The sequence below is a fragment of the Ananas comosus genome, linkage group 16 (assembly GCF_001540865.1).
Source record: "Ananas comosus cultivar F153 linkage group 16, ASM154086v1, whole genome shotgun sequence".
NCBI classification, from domain to species: Eukaryota; Viridiplantae; Streptophyta; class Magnoliopsida; order Poales; family Bromeliaceae; genus Ananas; species Ananas comosus.
Window position 1 is genome coordinate 1942203 of NC_033636.1, and position 26056 is coordinate 1968258.

The 26056-nt window shown below is 36.1% G+C and overlaps 1 protein-coding gene across 5 annotated transcripts; it reads left to right on the forward strand.

Annotated features, from left to right (window-relative positions):
- LOC109722179 lies at positions 66-26056 on the forward strand. Of its 5 annotated transcripts, XM_020250095.1 has the most exons (28): positions 66-438; positions 1467-1673; positions 1785-1944; positions 5404-5496; positions 6155-6257; positions 6995-7157; positions 7953-8124; positions 9788-9916; positions 11010-11525; positions 12134-12745; positions 14243-14311; positions 15299-15415; positions 15514-15759; positions 16939-16986; positions 17122-17262; positions 17535-17690; positions 17870-17932; positions 18735-18845; positions 18942-19025; positions 19170-19217; positions 19535-19609; positions 21616-21711; positions 21895-21975; positions 22051-22122; positions 22415-22459; positions 24383-24466; positions 24549-24652; positions 25787-26056. In XM_020250095.1, the coding sequence occupies exons 3-28, from the start codon at positions 1834-1836 to the stop codon at positions 25827-25829; spliced, it is 3582 nt and encodes a 1193-aa protein (XP_020105684.1). In that variant the 5' UTR covers positions 66-438; positions 1467-1673; positions 1785-1833; the 3' UTR covers positions 25830-26056. The 5 variants fall into 5 exon arrangements, with proteins under 5 accessions (XP_020105684.1, XP_020105686.1, XP_020105682.1 ...); XM_020250097.1 differs by having other exon boundaries at positions 1467-1944; positions 5399-5496; XM_020250093.1 differs by lacking the exon at positions 1467-1673.

Genomic DNA, 26056 nt, shown 5'->3' on the forward strand with positions numbered 1-26056 from the left:
TTTATATATCGAAGGATTTCTAAAATCAATCGAGAGTCCGCCTTCGCTCGCTCGCTCGGTCGCCCTCTCTGTCTCTGTCTCTCTCTCTCTCTCTTCTCCCCTCCCCTCTCCTTCCCCGACCTCTCTCCCCTTCTCTTTCTTTCTCCCTCTCTCGTTTCCTCCTCTTCCCACGCACGTCCCCCTCACGTGCTCTTCGTCGACCCTCTTCTCCCGAAACCCTAGATCGGTACCCGCTCTAACTCCCAAAACCCTAGGGCTAGGGCTAGGGCTAGGGCTAGGGCTAGGGCTAGGGTTAGGAGGCGTCACCCTAATTAAGGGCTCAGCTTGCGCCGTAATGGAGCTCGACGACCGCCGCCGGAGCGGCGCGGCAGCGGCGGCGCCGCCTCCGCCCGAGCGCGCCGTTCGGGCTTCTCGCGCCGATTCTTCTCGTGTCCTCGAGTATGATCCCCGCTCCCCTGTCCTCTCGATATTTGTGTGTTAATTTTGTTTGTGTAGTTTTGTTTTCAAGAAATTAAGATAGGCGACAAATTTTTCATGGCGTGTTCGCTTAATTTGTTCGGTGGGAGGAGTAAGCAATTGGCGCGGGGGATTTGTTTAGGGTTTTGTACTGCAATAATTGGGAATCACTATATTTTTCGGAAGATTTGTTTTTTTTTTTTTTTTTTTTTTTTTTTTTTTTGTTTTGTTTCTCGAGAATTAGTTGTGAACTTTTGTGATTCTATTTTGTTTTCTGTTTTCAGAATTAGGTTTAGTTATAATAATTAGTTCTGACATTTCAAGAATTCGATTCTATTTCCCTTTGATGAGTAGAGATCGAATGACTTAATTTTGTAGTTTTCATGTACTCAGGAGTTATTATTGCGCCTTTTCTTTGTAACTTTTTTTTCCCCCCGGAGTAAGAGTCTGTTACATAATCAATTCTGATAATTTTGAATTCAAGTTGTTGCCTATTTTATGACTAGATTTCGAATCCCTGATTCTTGTAAGTAGCTGTATAAAGTTTATTGTTTTTTTTTTTTTTTTCCTTGCGAGAATTACAAACTGTGGCTGATATTTCTTTTTGTCTGAAAATTAGGTTTTCAGTGTTTACCACACAAAGTTAAGGTTTCAGTGTTTACACAAATTAGGATTTCACTGTTTGTCTGACATTTTTTTGTATGAAAAGCGAGAAAGATTATTATTTGACTTATATAATTAACTAGTTATTTGGTGGGTCATGAAAAGATCTATTGTCATGAAAAGATCTATTGTAAGTGTTTTTGGCAAGATGAAGGGCATGCCTTGATTTCTTGGCCTCAATGTTTGATGATTGCTATTTATTTTTAAGCTCAATTCTTGATGCTTCCCTTCCAGGTAGAAGGAACATATTAATTGCTTGTTTTTCCTCGCTTCTGAAACAGTTTTGCTAGTTAAATTAGCAGCTTTTGTGTTTGACAATTAAAAATTTGAAGTTTTTTCTACGGTAGGAAGCTCCTAGGAGGGTCAGGGTCCCAAGATAGCAGGCTCTGACTAAAAGATTTTGCTTTTGCTGCAGCGGAACAGTGTTGGAACAAATTAATGAAAAAGCTGTACTTTGTTTTTTGAGCAGACTGACTCAAACAATCCAGCTGGGTCAAACATGCTCTCATATAAGAAAAGCAAAACTGCAAAAGAAACCTTCTACTATTACTTCGGTGTTTTCATCCGGCTTATTTTTTTTGCATTGATTGATCTTAGTAACTAATCTATTTGATACTTTTCTTCCTTGTATATTGAATCCTTACGATTTTGTTTTCTCTGAGCAGGTTTTTGAAAGAGGTCGGCAGGGAGATAAGTGAAGATTTGGTTGTACTGATGCCAAACTTATTATCCCTTTTGAAACATGACGACCCTGCTGTTGTTAGGCAATCAATTGCTAGTGGGACAATTTTATTTGGCGCTGTCTTGGAAGAGATGGCACTCCAGGTGCTTTTTTGTAAAAACGGATGCTATATTAAATGGATGAATACAATTCCTCATTCGTGTAAAGATGACTTTGTGGTGCTGCTGTGGTTTCTTGATGAGTTTTTGTTTTTATTGTTTCTGTTGCTATATGTTTGCCCAAACAGCTAATGAGAGTGACGAATTGATGTTAGAGAAGCATTTCACTGCAACAGAAGCCTTTCCTCGAAACAAAATCAATACTTAAATTTTCTGCCTCCAATTTAATAATAGTGTGTTTAAATTCAATGTGCATCCCACTAATGAAAACAAAATTCGAGGCTTTGCTCTTATTGCTATTAAGGACATAAATGAGGCACAAATTATGGAACCTTGGTTATGGTTTTGGATCCCTTTACACTGTAAACCACTCAATTCTGATGCAACACTGAAAGGATACTGGATTTTCTGTTATTGTGATCCTTGAGAATGTATAAAAGGGAGAGAGAGAGAGAGAGACATGAATTTGAGAAGATTGCACATTGCAACCAAGTGAATTACTCATTTGCTGTGATTAAGTTTGACGATTCCCCATGGCTTTTGAGTTCTCCCAACCATTCTATGTGTAATATATAAAGATTACCAGCAGAAGCAGAAAAGATTCTTATGTTGTCCTCTTTTAAGATGCTTATGAAAGAAATTGGTACTACTTTTCCATTTTGGTCCCAATTTATTCCTTTGACCTTTAGTGCTGCTATTTTTCACTTGATTTTTGACAGCTTTTGATCATGCATTACTGCATAGTGGGAACACTAGTTAAGATAGGGGGCAAGAATAAAACGGAGCGACCGCGTGATTGTTATACATATTGCACTGGTATCTTGTACAAGAACAAGAAGCCGCAATTCGTGTTGGTGTTATGAATAGAAAATTTGTAGGTGGACAGGGTACTGAATTGTGCCTATTCAGTAGGTTAGTGCATGTGTGGTTTAAATAAGATAAAGAAAATTATAATGAGAAAAATAAAAAGCAAGAATATGTAATTAATAAGAAGAAAATTAGAAGAATAAAAGAGTAAGAATATTACAGAACATATAATTAGCTACTTAAATGTTGTAGGACATTGTGACATTATATGTGTTGAAGTTTCTAGTAAAGTAGAAAAAATAATCTTAGTACGAAATAATGAGTAAGAAAAATAGAAACAAAGTTTATCTATCATTCTGAATATATCATTCTTATTTGACTCTCACTAGGATAATCTCAATGGTTAAAAAGTTAGAAATCCCTTAGATCGATTGGCAAGTTGAATTGCACATTATGGTTTTAAATTTGCATGGAAGTAACACAAGAACCATATATTGTTCTATTTTCAGTGTTTGCTGAAAGCTGACTTTTTGCATAGCGAGTAGGCGTCATATATCATAACTATAAAGCAACTCGCCTGTTGTCATGCACTTAAATATATATTGATTAAGCATGCAGATGATCAGCTACATAAATATTAGGACATTAATATTATTGTGTAGGTTTATACATTTTATCTTGTATTGATTAATTTGGATTTCTGTTTTCTTGCATTAGCTCATTGCATTTTCGCACATTTTTTATTTGGTTATAATTCTTCTAGTAAGCATTTTTTGGAAAAGCTCTGATATGTTATACATTGTTTTTAGTATCCAGGTTATTTTTAGTTATGCTTTGCATAAATTGCGTTGTTACCAGAATATTATATAGACACCAGGAGGTACCTTCCTTTCGGAAATCAGAATCTTAGCAACTAGCTGTGCTATATGTTCAGTATATTGGATGATCACAAGGTATTTACAAACAGGGTGCAGATTTGATGAAAATACCAATTGGTGATATGATTCAAGAAATCATCTAAGGTGATTGTTCATGTCAGAATTTAAGGATTCAGATCAAATGGAAGATATTGCAGATGGAAATTACTGAAAATTCTTGGTAAAGAAAGATACAGTGGTCACTTAGGATGATTGTGCATGCTGCATCAAGTTTTAGTTTTTGTGTAGAAGCCATAATGTTATTTGAGTAATACCTAGTTTTGGGCCCTTTCTGTTACTATTTGAAGTTGTCAGACCTTGATTGATCTTTTTGTATGTGAACTCCTATAAGTTAATTGTTTCAAAGTTTAAGATGTCGATTAGGAATAGTTTAAGTTGGTCTTTTGATATCTCAGTTTTGGTGGATCAATTTGTACAATTTTGAGATTTAGGAGACAAAATATCTGAAGTGACTGGCAATTGAATAACCCTAGAAATTTAAGCTGTTCCACTACCACTATGTATTAAGATGATGCTGTCTGTTGTTTCAGAAGTACTACTGCTTTGAACATTATCCTTCTGTAGGATTCCAGCTAGAAAATATATAGTACGGTAATGAGAGCAGAGCATGTTACTTTTTTGATTTGACACTACACATGCAAAATTCTTAGTAGAGGGATCCCAAATGTATATTTTGCTGTCAAGGTTGTCTAATGGTCACTAGGAAGAGTGAGACCCCTAACTGCCTAAGTGTCACTTGGGGTGTTCGGGGCAATCTATGGGCTTATTTAAAATGTCTGCTAAGCATATTTGGAAAGCAACTTGGAAAAGCTTTGGAAAATCGTCTCATTTACCTAATCAGATTGTCTCAGATATTGATCATAAGAAACTAGAATCTAGGATATTCCCAATATGAATGTGCTGCCACTTGACTCGTATGAATTCAGTAGTACATTTTCCAAAATACCATAAACCCAGGAAAAAGAGTGCAAACCAAATAATAAGGTACATATTTTTGTTAATTGTACTTCCTCATCCTCCTCATTCTATGTTCTCTATCTAAAAAAGATAAATAAATAAACAGTATATATGTACCAGTATTATGATTTCCTTTAGCTAAAGTTAGTAGTCACAAGTTAATAGTCACCAAGGTGGCTGACATGGCTGGGCTAAGGTGGGAGCTAGGTAGTTATCTAATTTTTAATGCATCCAATCTGTTGAAAGCTATCTAATTAACTTGTGCCTAACTGCTCGGAGCTTATAAAACTCCTTGATGGATAACTTAGATTCCTGTGCAGTTTTTTGACAAAAACCTTAAGAACTAAATTTTTTTACTTCAAAAGGCATTACACTGACAATTTGCATGAAATTCATGAAGACCCTCATTGTGGATTTCATAGTGCAATTTATTTCCTTGATATTGAGTGAACTTGTTGGAACCAAAGGGATAATTGAACAGCTATACCTAGGCTGCAATTTTGACAACTTATTTAGTGCTAATTTTTCCTTCAAAGAGGGTAAGCCTCAACAGAGCTAAATCATTCCTCCACCCTTTTTGAAATTGAACAAATAAGGAGCAAGCTAACATGTTTTTACATTTCTATTCATGATCCTTTTCGCAATTCATTTCTTGTTTGTTTTTGTCCTTGGCCTTTAATATGAGCTATCATTTCCATTGTGTAGTAATAATGTTTGTTTGTTTTTTTTTTTTTAAGTACAGCTAAATTCATCTGGTAGAGTTGATGGTTGGCTTGAAGAAATGTGGTCTTGGATGCTTCAGTTCAAGGACAGAGTTCAGGATATCATGATGGAGGTGTGCTTCAACTTTCTAAGCCAATGATAAATATTATTGCAAATTTCCTAATTGTTTACATTGCTATATTGTGTAGTGTTATATGATGTCAAACGCATTTTAAAAATACTATGCAGTTACAATAAATTTTTGGCATGAAACTAGTTTGCTTTATAGTTATTATATTGTTGTTCTCCTCCCTTTTGTGTTTCTGTTTGCCTTTAGTATCCAGTAAAGTGCCCAGGGATTTAAGTATTGTGGCACCAATACCTGGTTGGTGCCGCAGGGTTAGGAAAATAAAATGGAAAAGAAAAAGCCAGAGCGGCTTGGGTATCGCTCTGGAGCGGCATAAAATTATACTAGGTTATTGTGGCACCACCCCTATACATACTAGGTTATTTTGGCGCCATCCCTATACATGTTACGTTGTGCAACTGGCAAGACTTGCACAAACTTCTTGCTTGTGCATTTTTTATCCCCATTTATCGTAGTGCTTCCACTGTTAGATTAGATTTTGATATGGGCCCAGGGCTGTGTTGCTAGCTATTCTATCCACCTAAAGAGAATTACATTAATTTTTATTTTAGAAATCTCATGATGCTTCTTTGAATAGAAAATGCTGTAACATTCTTTTATAGATTACTTGCTTATATTTGTTTTTCCATTGAAATTGTTCCAGCCTGGTTCTATTGCTACGAAGTTGCTTGCTCTGAAGTTCCTTGAAACTTGTGTTATCTATTTCACGCCTCAAGCCAATGATGAGGAATTAACTTTAACAGAAGGTACTATTCACTTTTTCTGTACTTAGTGTCAGTTGATTTACAGTGGAAAGACTCGGTAAGAAAACACGAAAATACAAAGAAATAAAAACATATACTAGCCTGCAAAAATTAGTTTTACATATATATACCTGCTTCTTTTTCTTAATGTGATATGATTTACGACAGAAAGGCTGTTCAAGAAAATATGAATAGATGAAAACATATATTACCCTGCAAAAATTAGTGTTACATTTATATCCCTGCTAAATGGACCAAGTAGCAGCACAACTTTGTGGAAACCATTCATATTTTTTACTCACTTGAATATGTACTCGGCATTTGATCATGACTGATCATTTGGAAGAGAGCTTATTTCTTCCTTTCATCTTATCTGGCTAGCTGTCCCTCACTCTGGCGCTTGGTTTATTGGTTGACCTTTTCAGCCGCTGACTTGCTTTTACTGCTCTCCTATAGCATAAGCTCACTCTTGTAAAAATTGCCTTTCTTTGAGGACTCCTAACGCAAAACCAACCTACGTGTATTGGATGACTTCCCTGTTCATGAGGGTATTTTTATGAGGTTATGAAAGTTTTCTCTTCAAGGATATAATGAAAATCAGATATGACAGAGTTGTATATTGAATAGATGATTTTGCAGGGACATTTGTAAAAGTCTTAATAAAAATTATTTAAACATGTAATTAGCATCTATTTATGCAAGAAGCTTAGTGTGTATCATCTTGTAAATTGTTCAATCAGGAAATGGACGGAGATTCACTATTTCCCAATTAACTCGCAGTCATCCTAACTTCAATGTAGCCATCCTGGAAACTGATGCAAATATAATTGTTGGTTTCCTGCTGGATATGCTGCGGTCAGCGAATAATTTTCGTGGTTCCTTTACAGTTTCTGTTATTACTTGGTGAGTTTTGAGATCCCTATTATCACTTATTTTACTTGCTAACATGCAAAGCAAAGAAAGAATTCCTTAGTCTCGAAATTGTGTTAATCTTATACTGCAAATTTATGGTGGTAAGGAGTTCGCTTTCTCTGTTTCCTTTGTGCATTTTGTTATGCTGGGAGTAATGATGATGAGGAAGTTTCTCTATGTTCAACTAACTAGAAAGTAAAGTAAGGATTTTTAGAGCTGTCTGAAGATAACATTGATGACAGTCAGCAATGAATATATGATTGACGCTCGGTAGAACACTATTTTTGTCTTTCTTTTCAATGTGAAATTTTATTGCGTAAGAATTACACAATAAAACTATATCTGTTTTTAGTTTTAGTTATGCATTTCTTTATATGTCTGGTTTCTCTGTGCATCTGAACTCGGTGGGATGGATTGGGAGTGGGGGTTGGTTGTCCTTATCCTGTTTGTAGAAGTCAATTTTACTACTGTAGTTCCCATGGTTTATGGTAACTGGCCTTTGGCCTCTCATATTTATGAGAAAGACTTTGAGCCAAACCATATGCATTGTCAAATTTTAGGTTCCATATTTCCCTATTTTCAGTATTTCTCTAGCAAAAATTTACTTGCCTTTTATTTGCCTTCCATTTTATGTTTTGCTTGCTGGTTACTAAAACCTTTTCAAGACTTTTTTTTTCCTCTCCCGTTAAGTAACATATTTTCTACCTATCTAAAAACGCTGGATCACTATTGCAACCTTTTGCAAATCTTTTCTTGACCAATTAAAATTGTTTTCTTGATTGTCAGTCTTGCAGCCATTGCAAAGAATAGGGTGCTTCACTATGATCGCATTCTCTCTTCGTTGCTTGGTTTTGATCCTTATGTTGAAACTGAGAGAGCTCATTCTGCAAGCATTCGATATTCAGTGAGGACAGCTTTTTTGGGATTCTTGAGGTGTAGTCATCCATATATTGTTGAGGTGAGCATCCTATTTTGTTCAATGAGCTGTTAAATTGCATTTTACATCTTTGTCGTACCAAAGAAGTAGCTCCACTTCATTGTGAATATGTTCAATACATACATACATATATATATGAGAGAGAGAGAAAGAGTCTCCGGCTTGTATCTTTATTAATAGCATGGAGGCCTTCATGTTATCAAATTGTTTTCGATGATGGGACATCTGAATAGACGATCGGCCTCATTAGACATGATCTGTTATATTGAAAGTATCTAGAAACCAAATTTTATATTTTTTGATATCATTTGACTAGTGATCAAAAGGTCCCAAAGTTGATAATTTTAATGGCAGATGTGATGCTCTTGTAAGTTTAACAGTGTAGAACAATCCAAATATAATGAAATTTTGATAGAAATTTTTTTGTCACTATTTAGAGCAAGATTAGTACCTCTGATCTGAAATTTAAGTCTTTTATCATTGCTTTTTAATGTGATTTTTATTTCAACCGGTCATTTTGAGATTATTTGTTCCATAAATGCAATCGACAATTCGGATGTCCCATAATTGAAACCAATTTGGCATATATATATATATATAATTAATGAGATAATTAAACTATCATGGCCTTTTCTTTTCTTTTATGTATTCGACATGCAAGGCAATGGAGGATGCTTCAACTCATGTATGAAAGGTTGTGATCTGTAGGTATAATTTCAATCAACATGAAAGGCATAGTGTACAGATTTAAATATTTTAGAGTCAGTCACGATCTAAGCTTTTAAGGCCTGTGCAATTTGGAATGGCTTGGATTTCTTTTTGACTGCTCTAAGGGGATTCTTTTACTCCTTTGATTCTTGCTCGAGCCGGATGATGAAAAATTATCATGTCCGGTTCCTTCGGAGGATGGATCCGTAAGAATTCACCTATCCCAATAGCTCCAACCAGATGACTTCTTGCAATTTGATGAAAGCATCCAACTATTAACCGAACTCGTTCTCACCTTCTTCTCTGAATATGTACCTTGCTATTTCTGTTACTTATTTTCGCTAAAGAATATTGTATAATTATAGAATGATTTGATTGGTCCTTGAAGTGTGATTTTGTTATTCCTATAGTCCTATGCGAGATCTTGGATAATTTTAATCTCAATACCGGTCCTGATTGGTTTTTGCTCCTTGTTACTAGATTGTCTTCATGAGAAGATTTAGGTTTTTTTCATATTTATAAAGATTTTCAGATGTAATTTCCCCGAAGACTAGCTTATTTTGTTTATTCAGGTGTCATCTGCAGATTTCTAGCTGTAACTTCCTAGTTTTTTCCTTTTGGTTGTGGTGGTGGTGGAGGATGAGGAGGAGGAGGAGGTGGAGGGAGGTTTTAGGGTTGGTGGTGGTTTGTGGCTGTTGGTGTTTGACTCTCTATTTTAAATGATTTTAAAAGTTGAGACAACATTTTTAATCAAACTTGATATCTTCGTCTGTTATTTAGACAACATTGTTTTGATCTTCAGCGTATTTCTTACTTCTTATATCTTACCAAGAACTGAATTGCTGATTCTATGCTTAATTCTTTTTTTTCTCATAGTTCTAAATTGGCCTGATCTCTAAGATGCTGTAGAATCTTTCTTGCTGCTTCTTTCTGGCTTTCTTATGGTGAACCTAACATTTGTACTCATTTTTTATAGTCCAGGGACAAGCTGCTGAGGGCATTACGAGCCTTGTATCCCGGGGAAGCAACAGAACAATTAATTAGGCAAGTTGAGAAGATGTCAAGGAGTGCAGAGCGTGGTTCTCGTGATATCCGGGTTAGCAAGGTCAGGGCCTGTTTGTCATGACTAGAGCTTTCACACAAGTCTTAATTTACTAGAGCTGTTTGAACTAGCACTGCTACTACTTCATCAAAGTCACATAAACAGCTTGCTCTGCAGCCTCTGCTTCAGCGGAAGCAGCACTCAAAATTGGAGCTTCTGTCTCTGGGGACAAAAAGACCATTTCAGCATCTGATCATAGCATAATATCCATTTGTTTTTTTATTTGCAAAAGGCTTAAGCTTTTGTTTCTGGAGTAGAGAAGTTGCTCTAGAAGTTGGGCCAAAAGTGTCACCAAGATTTCTTTGGAAGTTTTACGGCCTTTATTATCATTTATCAGTGAGTAGTCTGTATGGTATCATAAGGAATTATGAGGTTTCTGATGCAAGGTTTTAGATGCCCATTGTTAGGGGCTGTGTTTACTGTGCCGTACCGTGACAACAAGATATTGGCACGATCAAGGTTTTAAGTGCTCGTCGGCACGGGCCGTAGCGTGCCAACAAGATACCGGCACGATACAGACCCCGTGCCGATGGGACAGCTCAAAACTCTCTATTCTTTAAATTAGTAGAGAATTTCCTCAATAAAGTTCAAAAGATGTGATAAAAAGACATAATAATACGTAGAACATTTTGTTACTAAAGAAAATAAATATTTCATGCTATTATGTGTCGGCACATAAGAATTTTTTTGACTGGCACGCATCAGCACGGCTCGGCACGCACCGTGCCAGCAAGTTTTTGGCACGATCCCGTGCCACGGCACTTAAATCCTTGAATACGATATGACCTCCGTGTTGATGGCATGGCTCAACATTGTCTTTTTTTTGAAATTAGCAAGTAGTTATCTCAATAAAGTACAAACAACAAAAGACTTGATAGAGATATATAATAAGCGATTATACAATATTGTTGCCAATGAAAATAAATATTTCATGTCATGCTGTGTCGGTACATAGGTATTTTTGTGACTGACGCACATTGGCACGACACAGTACGCATTTTGCCGTACGCCCGTACCGTGCCAGTAACTTTTCGGCACAATCTCATGCCATGGTACTTGTCCTTGTTCTTATGCAATTTTGATTTCATGATAACAGGATGATTCGGTGCCTGCTGAAGTGTCTGCTTCAGGTGATCTGATTTGGAAGAGGACTGCATTGAATTCTAGTGACATTTCCACTACATTTAATGAGTCTCCTGCTAAGAAAGCACGATTTGATTTACAGGATGAGGATGATCTCATCACGGATAATTCTTCCAATGGAAATTTAATGAATAGCACTTTGACTCCTGCTGAGAAAATGATCGCAATGATCGGTGCTCTAATTGCAGAAGGGGAAAGAGGAGCTCAATCCCTTGAACTTCTTGTCAACAATATACATGCAGACTTATTGGCTGATATTGTGATTGAAACTATGAAACATTTACCAGAAAGTCCTTTCTCTTTGTCTGCAATTAAGCAAGAAAACCTGCCTCCTACAGATCCCTATATGTCTTTTGGTGTCCAATCAGATATTGTATCAACTGCTGCAGAGAGTAACGGAATCAGCATGTCGACATCTCATGTGCCTGTTCTCTCTAGTACTGCTGATGTTAAACGTGACCCGAGAAGAGTATGTTTTCAGTTTGACTTATTCAAATAATCATTAAACAGTTATTTACATGATATCCTAGCCCTGCGATATTTGAATTCTTATATTTGTCCTTCAAAGACTTTGTTTCTTGCATACATACCCTTGTACTTGAAAACATGCCGCACCTTGAAGAAAAAGAGAACTTTCTCTGCGACAAAACCAACTTTCCTCTCCAATTGGATGACTACTCATCATAAGGGGATCTATAAGGAACCACCTTTTCAGGGGTCATTTATGCAAAATCTTATAGAGCAATGCTACTTGTACTTGCACCCACCCATCCAAGTGTTTACCCACCACCTTTTGAGTTTTTGATATGTTTTAGGAAAAAAGAGTGGCAGGACTAGTATGTAAAAAGCAGCCTTGGATGGGAGGATGTAAGATTTACACCCACTTTTTGGATATATAGCTTGCTCTAGTGGTTAAATATGTAAACTGATGATTTTGCCCGGATACGTTTGTGATAGAATATAATATAATTGATGTCCATATGCATAAATCTTTGAATTTTGTATGCACAGGTATGTTGGATGTTTCTTTTCATCTGATTTATTTACTGTTATTATACTGAGGCAATTTAATTATAGGATCCTCGTCGCCTTGATCCTCGTCGGGTGGTGGTACCTGCCGATCTAAGTTCTGGAGCGCAGAATGTGGAGAGCTCCTCTGTTATGCAACCTGGACCTTATTATTCAGCTAATAATAAATCTAGTTCTTTTCCTGAGACAATCAAGGTTGAAAATACACCAGAACCATTACCTTCCAAAAATGATATGGACTCTTTTGAGAATTCAGCTGATCGTGCAGTTGGCCAGCTAGTTTCCAAAGAGAACTTACAGCTTTCTGATGAAGCTAGAGAAGTGAAGCCATCTGTGGAAATTGATACACCACCCATCGTAGTACTTCCATCTGTTGTTAAAGATGAGCATGAGCCGGCAGTATCTGCATCATCAGATTTTACTGTAAATGATCAAGTAGATAATTACATGCTTGAATCTGACTATTCTTCACAGACCACAAGGACATCTACCATTGAAGATAATAGTAGTCGTAATTTGCCAATGCTTCCGCCTTATGTGGATTTAAGTGAAGAGGAGAGAAGGTCGTTGCACCAATTAGTAGTCAAGAGGATAATTGATGACTTTGAGCGGAATCTTGTTAATGCACGACTTCCTTTGCTTGCACGTTTGGTTTCTCAGGTATACATTACTTTTCGTCGTCTCTTACATTTATCTACATCAATGTTTTCTTTCTACACATTAGGCGATTCTTTATCTGTTTAAGGTCTTAGTTGCCTTACTGGTTATTTTTAAAATGCCACCATATGTTATGACTTACTGCCATAAATACTGTTCATGCGCTACTTCTACTCCATGACTTGGGTTTATGCTGATTATTGGATGGCATTGCAAGATGCCGCGCCTACATGTTGACACCCAGTGCTTGCCACTTATGCAATAAACCTGTTCTCACTCTATTGATGGTACTTCTAGTTGATTTCAAAGAAGTTTTCTGTAGACAATAAAAGGTTCCATTTGATCAAGGACTACAATTTAGTGAAAAACTGAATTATCCCAAAATTTATTATTAATTCTATTAAAATCTTTAATTCAAATTCCTGCATGATCTTTAATCAAATATTATAATATTATTTCAATTTTTGCGAAAAAGGGTCAAAATTTAGGAAATCGAAGTTTTCTCCAAGTTGACCCTTTTCATGATTTCATCAGATTAAGATCATTGAAATGCACGAAGAGTTTGACAACAGGATTTGAGAACTAATTTGTACTATTTTGGTTGAAAAATTTTGAGGGACCGAGGGTTTTGAGCTGTACCATCGGCTTTGGGGGTTTTAAAGTGTTGATACCGTTTTGTCACATTACAGCATGGTCAGCATGCCCTGTGGTGACCTGCACTTAAATCCTAAATCCTTGCTTCTAGTTATTCTGGTCCATGCAATCTAACTTAAAGAAATCAGCATTTATGTCACACTAACTTAAAAGAAATTGAAATATATACAATTATGCTAGTGTACATATTGTGCTGGGGGCATAAAATCCATTGTTATGGTTCAGTATATTATGCATACTATACTAGCAAAAAGCTGGCACAAACACTATATATCGTATTGCTTTTCCTGATTGGATCAACAGAAGAGAATCGGATACCGGTGGAATCGTGACAACACAGCCATGTATATGGACAGATTTAAGAAATTTGAAAACTTGTTGCATAGAAATATGTTGGCAAGACTTAATTAGGTATAGAGGAAATATTATAGGAAAAATCATGTACGGTGTTTACCTTTTTGCTGTTGTCCACTTAATTATTTTCGAAGTGTCTAGCTTGTTTTACCAACTTGACTAATTGAGTCAAATAATAAGAAAGATGTTGCAGACTGAAGTTGCATACTTTTTCAATTCACAAGATTACGTAGAATAATACATGTAACTCTTTCTGAAACTAGTGTAATTTTATATGTGTTCTCTAATTTTGTCCCAACATTGTTCTTTGCATATAATTGTTTGCTGGTTGTTTCCTTAAGTTGATTGTATCAGCATCTATTGCAGTTTCTTCTGATATCTGATTTTCATTGCCCCTTACAAAATTGATCTTTTGCTTAAATCTCCATTCCTGAATTTATTCTTTTGCCTTTTTATATTCTTCCCTTCAGCTTTAACTTTTCATTTTGACAGAATGATGGTGATGATGACATATTTAAGTTATTACAAAAGCATATCATTTTGGATTACAACCGTCATAAGGTACTTATTTTGCATACTCACTTTGTTGTCTCTCTGTTCTTTATTTTGTTCTTATTTTGAACTTTTTATCATCTGATATGGCACACTTGCCGTAATGTCAGGGTATTGTGAATAGTCTGTGGTTTATATTCATAAATTTGTAATTGAGTATTAAACAGGGGTGTCTTACCGGAGATGAATGAAGTTATAGATGGCCTTACCTACATGTTAAATAGACTAAGGTATAATTCCTCAGAAGATTCACTATTATTCTGGGAAGCATGGACCAATCAAAAATGTTCTCATGTCTGTGTTGGATATGTTCTAGATGGACGCTTCACAGGCACGTGTCCATTGTGAGTCCATTGTACACTCGCATCCTACTCACTCGCTACACGTCCATCACATGTCCATTGCTTGTCCTTCGTGATCCTACATACCCAGTGTACATCCGTACTCCATAGGGTGTTAAACTGTTGATTTCCTATCCAATAGAAGAAAATAAATGTTTAGAGAATATCAGAAGTTTTTTCCCTATTCAGTTGTAGTCTTGTAGATAGTGTATTAAGTGATCATTGAACAAGTATGCTACCTCATTATATTGCAAAGAAGGCTTTTAATTGAAAATATGCTTTAAGTTCTACTTTGATATTGTTATAGTTTTGTTTATATACAAAGCGATTTAGGAAAAATCAATTTCTAAAATATATTATATTCATTGGTCTTGTTGTTGTGTCCATAACGAATAGTTGTGTTTTGAGTCATGTTGTGTGCTGTGTTCTTGTTCGTGTAACCTATGGTTCAAATAACTCAGGTTTGAATAGAGAAAGTCTATTTGAGACTAGTTATGGACTTAAAGAGTATTGAGCCACTGATAGTGTAAAAACAAAAGCAGAGTTGAAAAGGTGAACCCGATACTAAAGACATGCGATGCTAGTATTCCAAATTTATTGTCGTTGTTAGCATTTTTCTGCAGTTTTTTGACTTAATCGTCTTTTTCTTTTTCAGGGTCATGAATTGGCAATGCATGTCCTCTACCACCTGCAAACTGTCAGCATTGCTGATTTTGGTGGGCATTCTTCTTCCTCTGTTGTCAGCCTTTATGAGAAGTTTCTTCTATCTCTTGTAAGTACATTTTAGCTTCATAATATTTTATTTTGATTGTGCTACTACATTTACTTCGTATTGTGCGGAAGTGCTCAAATTTGTGTCTTTGTTTGTAGGCAAAGGCCTTGGTTGATTCCTTTCCTGCTTCAGATAAGTCGTTCAATCGGCTTCTGGGAGAAGCTCCTTTCTTGCCCGATTCTGTGTTGAAATTGCTAGAGGATCTTTGTGTCAATATGCATAGCCGTGAGCACCATGCAAAAGACAGTGATGGTGATCGTATAACTCAAGGTCTTGGAGCTGTATGGAGCCTAATTTTGGGACGGCCTCTTAGTAGACAAGCTTGCTTGAACATCGCTTTGAAGGTGTAAATTTCTTGTACATGTAGAAGAAGATTCATCATTCACTGACCTTGGAAGTAAATAAGTAGTAAATAGTGTGTCATGTCAAAGCTCTGTCTTCTGTTGATTTGAGGTTGTAGACGTACTTAAATTTGTATACACGTGCATATGCACACCAACACAATTTGTTTTAGATGCGCTTCATTACCTTATATCACACCCTTACTCATGAAAATGCCTCTCTTTGAGAAGATATCTATGTTTTTAATACAAAACTGACATTTTTGCTCATGATTAGGTGACTGCCCAACTTAAGATAAATGGTGTTTTTGTAAGAAACTACACCTTATAGTTGTAATATGAAATTGCAGGAGATATATGTAAATGTCTCTTACAGTTAATTCGAACATCTGAAGTATTAAGATGAAATGGCTATTCTATACACGTTACGCAAATGGCTAATGTACCATGAATTATGCCTTCTAGAGATCGAATCATTCAGTGGGGATGTATGACAGTAGTTTGCTATCAGGTTTGTCTAAGAAAAATGTATAAATGATAACAAATTTGATGGCTATTATATGAATCTTGATAGTCGCAGAAATGAGTGACAATTGGAATAAGCACTAGCACAAATAAGGTTTCAGATCTCTCCTTACCGAAGAGTTTCTTTTTATTATAACCTTATCACATATTTGAGTATCCAATTCAGTAGTTATGTTTCGATTTAAGGTTTATTTTGGTGATAATTTGTCAATGTAGAGCTCTTGAGTAGGAGCATTGTATCTTTTTTTTCCCTAGCAGATACTGAAGTGGCAGTTCCAAATAGGAATGTGTAAGATCATTGGTAAAGAATGTGAAACAATTGTTTGTCTCCAATAGTTTTAAGCTATCAAAGAATGATGTTTTTAATAATCATATTCAACACTCTCCTCACGTCTGGACTTGAGACTTTTTGATATGCATAAGACATGGACTTTAATTAAAATGGAAGGAAATTAAATGATACTAGGGGCTAGGTGGGATTCAAACTCAGGACCTCTTGACTGATACTATGTTAAAGAATGTGAAACAATTGTTTATCTTCAATAGCTTAAGCTATCGGAGAACAGTATTTTAATATATATATTCGACAAGCATTATTATCTTTTATTAGTGTGTTTTTCTTTTCCTATAAACTTATAGCTCAAGTTGTAATTGCAGTGTGCTGTTCATTCTCAAGATGAAGTTAGGACAAAATCTATTCGATTGGTATGCATACTTGAAACTTCTTATTGTTCTTTTTTCTTTTTTTTTGGTTCTAATTGTTATTATTTCAGTGTATTCTGTTTCTATCCTTTTGGATGCTAAATTTTTCGTTTTGCCTTGTCATACATTTATGTTCAGGTTGCCAACAAACTCTATCCTCTTCATTATGCATCAGAACACATTGAGCAGTTCGCAACAAATATGCTTTTGTCAGTTGTTGATCAGCGAGTTTCAGAGACAGATGATACATCTGTGTCCTCTAGAGAACCAAAAACAGAAGTAATTTGAACCTTTTGATCTCTAAAACTACCAACAATGTTACATTTTTTGCTTAAAGTGGAAATGTGACCAGTTTCCTGCATTTTTCCTCTTTTATTTACTTGGAAGTTGGAAGAAGCAAGCAGATTTATTCTCTTAAAAGGATTATAATGACTATGACGTACTTTGATTATTGATTACTTCTTTTCACTCTCTTTTGTCATCAGTTTTTTTTTTTTTCCTATTAATTTTGTAAATATTGCTAACAAGAATCTATGTGTATGGACTGTCAGGCAGGAGGTATTCAAGAGACTTCAATTAGCAGTTCGCAGAATTCTGAGCCTATTCGTTTTGAAAGCGATTCTATGAAGTCTTCTCTTGTTTCTCCATCTGTATCTCTATCTCAGGCTCAGTGTCAAACTTCGTTGTTCTTTGCTCTTTGCTCAAAGGTAAAAATTCCCATAATCATCTTTCTCTTAACTGATAAAATTTTCCTCAGAAAGTCAGAATTCAGAATTTTTCCTTGGGTCATTTAATAGGACATTAGGTTTAGCAGCATAATTCAGTTTCTTTTGTGTTTTTGGGGTCTTTTCAGCTGCTCTGCTTATACAACTTATATTTTCTGCAGAAACCTAGTCTTCTTCGACTTGTCTTTGATATTTATGGAAGGTCTCCAAAGGCTGTCAAACAGGTGCTGCTCTATCTTCTCTTGCGTATCTTTATACTAGAGATACATATATAACCATGCAATTGTATCTATTATATACCGTTGTGAAATCTGAATTTTCATGTATGCTCTTTTAAAATAATATAACATATATACATATATTAAAATTCTCCTCTTTAAATGACTTCTGATACAAAATCAACCGCCCCCAATAAATTTGATGACTCAAATTAAGATAAGGATATTTTTGCAAGAAACTATACTTTCAAGGGGTAAGCCTGGAAGATTCAGACTTTAGGCCCTTGTTTGGTTGGGGGTTAAGGGGTGGAATAACCCCTTAACCCCCATATTATCCCCAAACACCCCAAAAAATAGGTGGGGTTAGCTAACCCCACCTAACCCCACCTAACCCCACCTCAAATAAATTATCCTGGGTTAGCTAACCCCACTTAACCCCACCAAACTCCAACCAAATACTATTTTCTATTCATAATAACCCACTATCTTTTTTATCCCACCTACTCCAACCAATCATTATCCTTCTTTATCAATCATTATCTTCTTATCTCACCTACTCCAACCAAACACTATTTTTCATTATTCTAGACTAACTCCAACCCCCAACCAAACACAAAAAAATTTTAACCCCACTTTAACCCTGAACTTAACTCTATCCCTGGAATAGCTACTTTTTCCTTAACCCCGAACCAAACGGAGGCTAGGGGTATATATGTAAGTAGATGATGTGCACAGTTGCGGCAATATGTATTTGTAAAGGCCGCTGTATATCAAATCCGTTTGATGTATAACAGTTGTAAGCATGCAGTGCATCCATCGGCACATCCCTATCCTAGTGAGGAGTCTAGGAGCATCCAACACAGAATTACTGAATATTATTTCTGATCTACCTGACGGCGGTGAAAACCTCATCATTCTGGTATATCTTACTCTTTCATATACAAACATTTTCTTTTCCCTTGCCAATGCATGCCACAGTTTGCTAATATGATTTTTCTTTTTTTCGACTTTATAGACATTGGAAACACTGACTGAAGACTCAACTCCTTCGAAGGATCTTATTGCAACCGTTAAGCGTTTATATGAGACCAAGTTGAAGGTCGTAAAATTCTGTTTCGTCTTTATCTATGTTCTTAGTTAGTTGTTAATATTCTAATCTTTGTAAGAATATTTTTGAATATTTTAAGCGTATCTTTTGACCTTGTGTAATTTGTTCTGACTGGTATATTATTTTTTCCTTCAGGATGCTGCTATTCTCATTCCACTTCTATCTTCACTTTCGAAGGAAGAGGTCTTGTCTGACTACGCAACTCTTTTCTGCTTATGATATATGTTTTTTGCCCTTGTGAATTAACATGTTAATTATTGTAATAGAACTATTGTCATATAAGATATCTCCTCTCTCTTACGTAAGCCTAATGGTTTGTTAAATAGTTGTGAACATGTGCGTGCTAAAAATTCTGTGGAACATCTGTATCAGTTATGCTTCATATGTCTATCTGATGTAAATTATTCTTCAAGAGCGTGAAAAAAATTTCGCTGTTAATATTAGCTGGATATTGTATCGATTGTGCTAACTTGCACTTCTGTTTTTTCTACCTGCTGCAGGTGTTGCCTATATTCCCTCGCCTTGTTGATCTTCCGTTGGATAAATTCCAAGCAGCACTTGCTAGGATATTACAGGTAATCTGGTATATCATTTGAATATGTTACAAGTTCTACCTGCATTAATTTTTAGGGTGACAGTGGATGCCTACCAGGTATTTAGATTTCAGATGAATATATGATCAGATGATTATTTGAAAACCTAGGTTGTATGTTGCATTCACTGTTTTAGAAGAACAGGGCTCACCTTTCCAATTTTACTCAGTTTAAAGCATCCAGTGCTTTTATTATACTTTCTCATGCCATATTTCATGCAGAAAGAGCCATATTGCTTTCAGATATTGTGTCGTTTGGATTTGTAATAACTCTTCTATTGTGCCAATCTTCTATCTTTTCCTTGGGAACATGAGATCTCATGGAAGGAGGCTTGTTTGATCACTAAACTCTACAAATTTTATACCTTAATTTGTTACTTTATTTTTCACAACGGTGATGAACATTTATTGACAAGGAATACAGAATCCAGCTCTTGGCTAGTGACAGGCCCTAGAGTTGGCATTGATAAATCTTGGGATATAGTCACCCCATATATACAGGAATTTTGCTGATGGATCTTTTTTCTTCTCCAGAAAGGATTTGTCAAAGTGGCTGGGTAGTCTCTAAGTGGAGGGAATTCTTGAAAAGACTAGGTGTCTAGGTGGACTGCATGGAGACTTTGGCAGTTAACTAGACAATCTTTTTAATGCCAAATTGCAGAAAATCCCCTTGTGCACAATTGTCTTTTGCACTTAACCACCCTGAATATTTAAAATATGCAGAAATCCTCCTCAATTTTGTGTTGTCATCTGTTAATCTCCTTACATAATTTTGTCATCCTTAAAATTTATAAGAGACTAAAATATAGTTCAAAATGCCAACTATACGCATTGTATGGAAAGAAAGTGATATCCAGACGCCCTTTCATTTTCTCAGGTTTTTATTTGAATACCTGGTTGAGAAACACTTTTCATTTTCTCAAGTTTCCATTTTTCAAATGAATCTTGTTATCAGAAATTCTGTCGCTTGGTCATATTAATTGCGGAGTTTCATCTCGTCCAGGAATAGAAATGGAATAAAAGTCGGGAATAAGTTTATCTCTACAAAATAACCTAATCAGTAGCTGAGAGTGATTGTCCTTCGGAATTTATTTTTTTGCTGAATCAATCACTTGGTTTCAGTTTATCTCTGGATTGCCTGGCTCGTGTCTTAATATTTACTATGACAACTTGCTTAGCTACTGATCTCCTGCTAGCTCTTACCTTATTTCTTGCAGCCTTCAGTTAGTAAGGAGCAAGAAACGTTTACTACAATAGTAACTTTGGTCTGGCAAGAAACAGAGGGGTTGAAATTGCGGAAGTAAATAACTAAAGAAACGAATAATCAGATTTTAGTTGACAATGGAAGAGAAGTAAAGGTCAACCCTTGGATTTTTCTTTTGATGGCTGAAAGTTCCAACGGAGTCAAGAAGTTACCTATTGGTTATTGCTTCTCTCTTGATTTCCTTATGAATATGAGAAGTCTTATTTATCATCATAATCCTCTATCCACTTTTGTCTAGTTATTTTTGATGGCTCAAAGTTCCGTAGATTGCCTCTTGGCTATTGCTTCTTTTATCATATATGAACTGGTCAATTCAAGTTAGTTTCCTTGGATAAAGTCCTTGCCATGTATAAATTGCTCAAATCAAGTTTCTTGCCTTGTAGTTGGTAGTGATGCTTTATGTATAAAAAAAAAAAAACCCAATTTTACCAAAATTTAATCAACTTATCTAGTTTCTTTTTTCTACTTGACAATATAATTTATCTTCATCTGGTCAAGTGCATTATATTTTTTGTTTTCTCTTTTCCTATGTTGTTCTTGTACATTTCTGCTTTATTTGGCTTTTGAGCAGCTTTTGTTTTGTCTTCTTAAATATGATCTATATTTTGTGGGACTGTTATATCTTTAACATTCATATCATATTTTGATGGAACGTCACTTCTTGGGCTATATACCCAGCAATTACTTATTCTAAAGTGTAAATGATTTTCCTTCTCTTTTGGCAGGGTTCAGCTCACACTGGTCCGGCATTAACACCTGCTGAAGTTTTGATCGCGATTCATGATATTAATCCTGAGAAAGATAGGGTTGCTCTTAAAAAGGTATGATCTCATACACGAAAAATATTCTCAATGCACGGACACGCAGTTACCCATTTTTGCAAACGTAGAGGACGTTTATAATATTAGCGCTCACATGCATACATACATATCGACAGTCTTGTGTAGTTTGTATCTTCCTACATAAAATAAGAATCTGATAAATTGTAATGGAAATATATTCAGATAACAGACGTCTGCACTGCTTGTTTCGAGCAACGCACAGTTTTTACACAACAAGTATTGGCTAGTTCCTTGAACCAACTGGTATGTTCAATCATCCAAAGATGTCCTTGATTTTTAGTTTATGGTAACTTTCTTACTACCTTGGTTCCCTTACAGGTCGAGAAAGTACCTCTTCCTCTCCTTTTTATGAGAACAGTAATTCAAGCAGTGGATGCTTTCCCAACTCTGGTACCTTTGAATGTCTCTTTGTTTCGACTTTGCATCTATAATAAGACACGCTCATGCAGACAACAATCCTCCGAGCTATCCATTCATCCATCCACACACACGTGCATGCTCAAACACGTTTGTACACATGCATGTTAACAGTAGACCTATAGTTACGAGATTCTGAAGTATAGGGTCTATACATTTAACAAACTTTAAGGACAAAATGTCACTCAAAATGTATTACAAGTGGCAGATTATTCACGTTGTTTTAAGCTAAATTGATAAATTGTCTTGCAACTTTATTTTGCAGGTCGATTTTGTTATGGGGATTCTGTCCAAGCTTGTGAGTAAGCAGGTAAGATCTACACATTGCTACATATTATTATTCTCGTATTTTTAAATGTTCTTCTCTATCTTCAGTATTTACTTTTAAGCATGCGGTTACACTAGGATATTGTTGTTGCATTTCAATAAGAACCGTTAAAATTATTTTTTTGTGTCTATTGGTGACATTCAGTTGATTGAGAGGTCTATTATAAGAGGAAAATTATAGTATGCGGACCTTAACTCTTGTTAGTCATGAGTATTCTTTTTCAAATAGTACCACGTGCTTTACGACATATTGAGAAGTGATGGCCACATGTAGGGGTGTAATTTGGGCCGTGTCGGGTTGACACCACCCAGATTTTTTGGGCCGAAATGGGCCACAAGGTGGCCCGTCCTGGCCCGAATTCATTCAAGCGGGGCCACCTTTCTTTGGACTGTGGCCCAGCACGGCCCACGGCCCGAACCGGGCCAAGGCGTGCCCGGCCATTTTGTTATATATATATATATATATATATATATATATATATATATAATTTTTCTATATTTTAATTTTATTTTAAAAAATTTTTCAATTGATTTCATAAAATATATAGTTTTTAATTAAATAAATAAGTTTTAGATGGCTTTTAAAAAAATTATTTAAAATTTGTCTTTTTTAAATTAATATTTGAAAGAATAAATAAAAAAACTAAAAAGAATATTCGAAGAAAGGAAAAAAAAATATAAACAAACAGGCCGGCCTGGTATTTAGGCCTACACTTTAGTAGACTGGGTTGGACTGGGCTGCACCCGGCCTTGTGGCCTGACACGGCTGGCATCGCATTTGGATGTGGGCCGGTCCGTGCCGGGCCAAGGGCTTAGAGGCTGTGGCACAGAGCTGGGCCGGGCTGCAAGGCGGCTGGGTATGGCCTAGCACAACCCGCAACCGTGCCAGGCCGAGCTGCCCCACCGGCCGCTCGGCCCATTTGACACCACTAGCCATGTGTGTCAAGGAGAATACTGCAAACAGTTTTTAAGAGGACTATTTTAATTTACTTCTTTAGGTTCTCGTCTCATAGATTAGGAGAAACAGAACAAGCACTTAATTACATAGCCATACAGCCACCATTTTTCTAAGCTGTACCTAATGAGATTGGTTTCTTTTTCCTTTCTTTTTCTTGCATTCAATTCAATCCCTCCACAACTTTTGAGTTATTATATAGTCTGCTTATTACTCATCCTAGGAATTATTTTGATTCATTGTCAAAAGGGTTTGGTGGTGGTTATATAGATTTGACTTGCAATTTTGATGGCTGTGTTTAATATGACATATATAGATGCAAACTTATGGACATGCTAGCAGCTTTAGCTGTGGTTCACCTTCGAGGAGAGAAGCTTGTGGCCTTATTTGGCCAAACTGGAGCTTGCTGGAGAAGTGCTGTTTAGCTAGAGCTGTTTGAAGAAGCATCAAAAACTACATTAAAATCTCCACAATAACTTTTCACTGTAGCAAGGCAGAAGCTTTGAATTGGAGTTTTAGCTTATGGGTCTAAAAAGCTCATTTCAGCTTTGTTGTGACAACAAAAATTTTGGACTTCTTTGTTTGTCAAAATAAAAGGCATTATTAGTTTATGGAAACTTTTTGTTTTTTTATTTTTAGTGAGGTTTCTTCAGAAGCCAGGCTTGTATAGGACTCCTACCATCCTACATAACGTTACATATATTGAATATAATGGATATTATATTGCCATTACATCTACGTTTCTATGTTTTCTCTCATCAAACCAATAGGAAACCACTGTCAACTTTAGTTTTGTTTCTTGTTGCACAAACAAATTTGTTCATGCTTTTATTTTGTGGCTGTTAAGTAACATAATTTTAACTTCCTACTCCTGACCGATATACACACTCTACATACTGAAGTGCTTTATTCTGTCATCTTTATACACTGACACTCAGGTTTCTATTGCAGATTTGGAGAATGCCGAAATTGTGGGTGGGTTTTCTAAAATGTGCTTATCAGACACAGCCACACTCTTTTAATGCCCTATTGCAGGTAGAATTTGTTTCTTATTTAACCTGGCACAACTCGAAACTTTTACTTTCTCGGTTTACTAAACACAGTTCAACTATTGCAGTTACCATCGCCACAGCTTGAAAATGCTTTGATTAAATATCCAAACCTACGGGTTCCTCTTGCTTCTCATGTCAGCCAGCAGAACATGAGGAACACATTGCCGAGGTATGTTCCCAGTTTGATTAGACTTCTCAGCCAATTGCATTCAATCATTCATCAGTACATCAACACTGAAACTGCATTTGCTTTTAATAGCCAAACTTTAAAGAGATTTGATTTCATACCCAAGGATTAAAGTGCCCATCGGCACGGGCCGTATCTACCGTGCTGTATCGTGCCAGCAAGATATGGGTACGATACAGCTCCCGTGCCGATGGCGCAACTCAAAACCCTCTATTCTTAAAATTAGTAAGTTATTTGCTCAATAAAGTTCAAAAGATTTGATAAAAATACGTAGTAAATAATTGGCATATTTTGTTGCTAAAGAAAGTAAATATTTCATGCCATTACGTGTCGCCATACATATATTTTTTGTGACTGACACACATCGGTACAGCCCGGCACGCATCGTGCCGGCAAGTTTCCGGCACGATCCCATGCCACGGCACTTAAATCCTTGTTCATACCCCTACAGTTAAATTCATCTGCTTTTGTATATATAACTACAAAATATGTATTTCAATATGTGCCCTTCGAAAGAGTTGATTTCTTGCGTAAATATCCTTGTGCTTCCAAGTATCTCTTTGAAATCCTTTTCTTTCGACGTACTCTCATGAATTGGGTGAGTTCTAAGGTCAGGGTTTCTTCCTTTCTTTTTTTTTCTCCTTTTCTTTTAATAATAACCTAAGAAGCTGCACTTCTAATGAGTGTGTGTGTGTGTATATATATATATATATATATATATATATATATATATATATATGTCAAAAATTTAGATTCTACAAGGGATATGTTATTAAGTAGATGATTTTGTAGGGTTTATATACTCTTTTTTGGTTACCTTTTGTGTCGTGTAGAGAGAGATTATATAATGGCTAGATCAATGGCATACTCGGTAGGATAAGTGAAACTTCTTTCCCGATTGGTCTTTAGAGACCCTTCTGAATGATTTATTCCTTGGAATTGCTATTTGGATGTAGTTGTTGACATTGAATTTGAAATATTGAAGGGCTTTCTAATCCAAAATGAATCCAGCAATACAATGATAATAGCGTATCATCATTATTATTTACTTATGTTCAAGTTTGTTTGTTCTATTATTTAATAGTGGGCTTCTGTGGCTAATGATTATGACTGCAGACAAACCCTGAAGTTACTAGGGCTCACAAATGATCCGCAATAGCAGACGCCGCCATCGTCATTTTACGCTTCCCAGTGTATGCGTCAGACTCGAGCTCATCGGTCCACAGTGCCACCCTTTACATGATTCGGAGAAGTTTGAACCTTTTTGCGGGCTTGATCGGTCTCCTAAGTACACAACTTTCCAATCAAAAGATTCGGACATAACGTATTTTGGTCTAAGTGTATGTCTCCTGCAACGGTAAGCGCCAAAGCGCACATTATTGGGGG

Excerpts from the sequence above, each read along its gene's own strand:
- LOC109722179 (XM_020250093.1), top strand. The coding sequence starts at position 335 with ATGGAGCTCGACGACCGCCGCCGGAGCGGCGCGGCAGCGGCGGCGCCG. Across the intron at positions 15,416-15,513 it reads AGAAGTTTCTTCTATCTCTT|GCAAAGGCCTTGGTTGATTC; the intron begins GTAAGTACATTT and ends CTTTGTTTGTAG. Across the intron at positions 15,760-16,938 it reads GCTTGAACATCGCTTTGAAG|TGTGCTGTTCATTCTCAAGA; the intron begins GTGTAAATTTCT and ends TTGTAATTGCAG.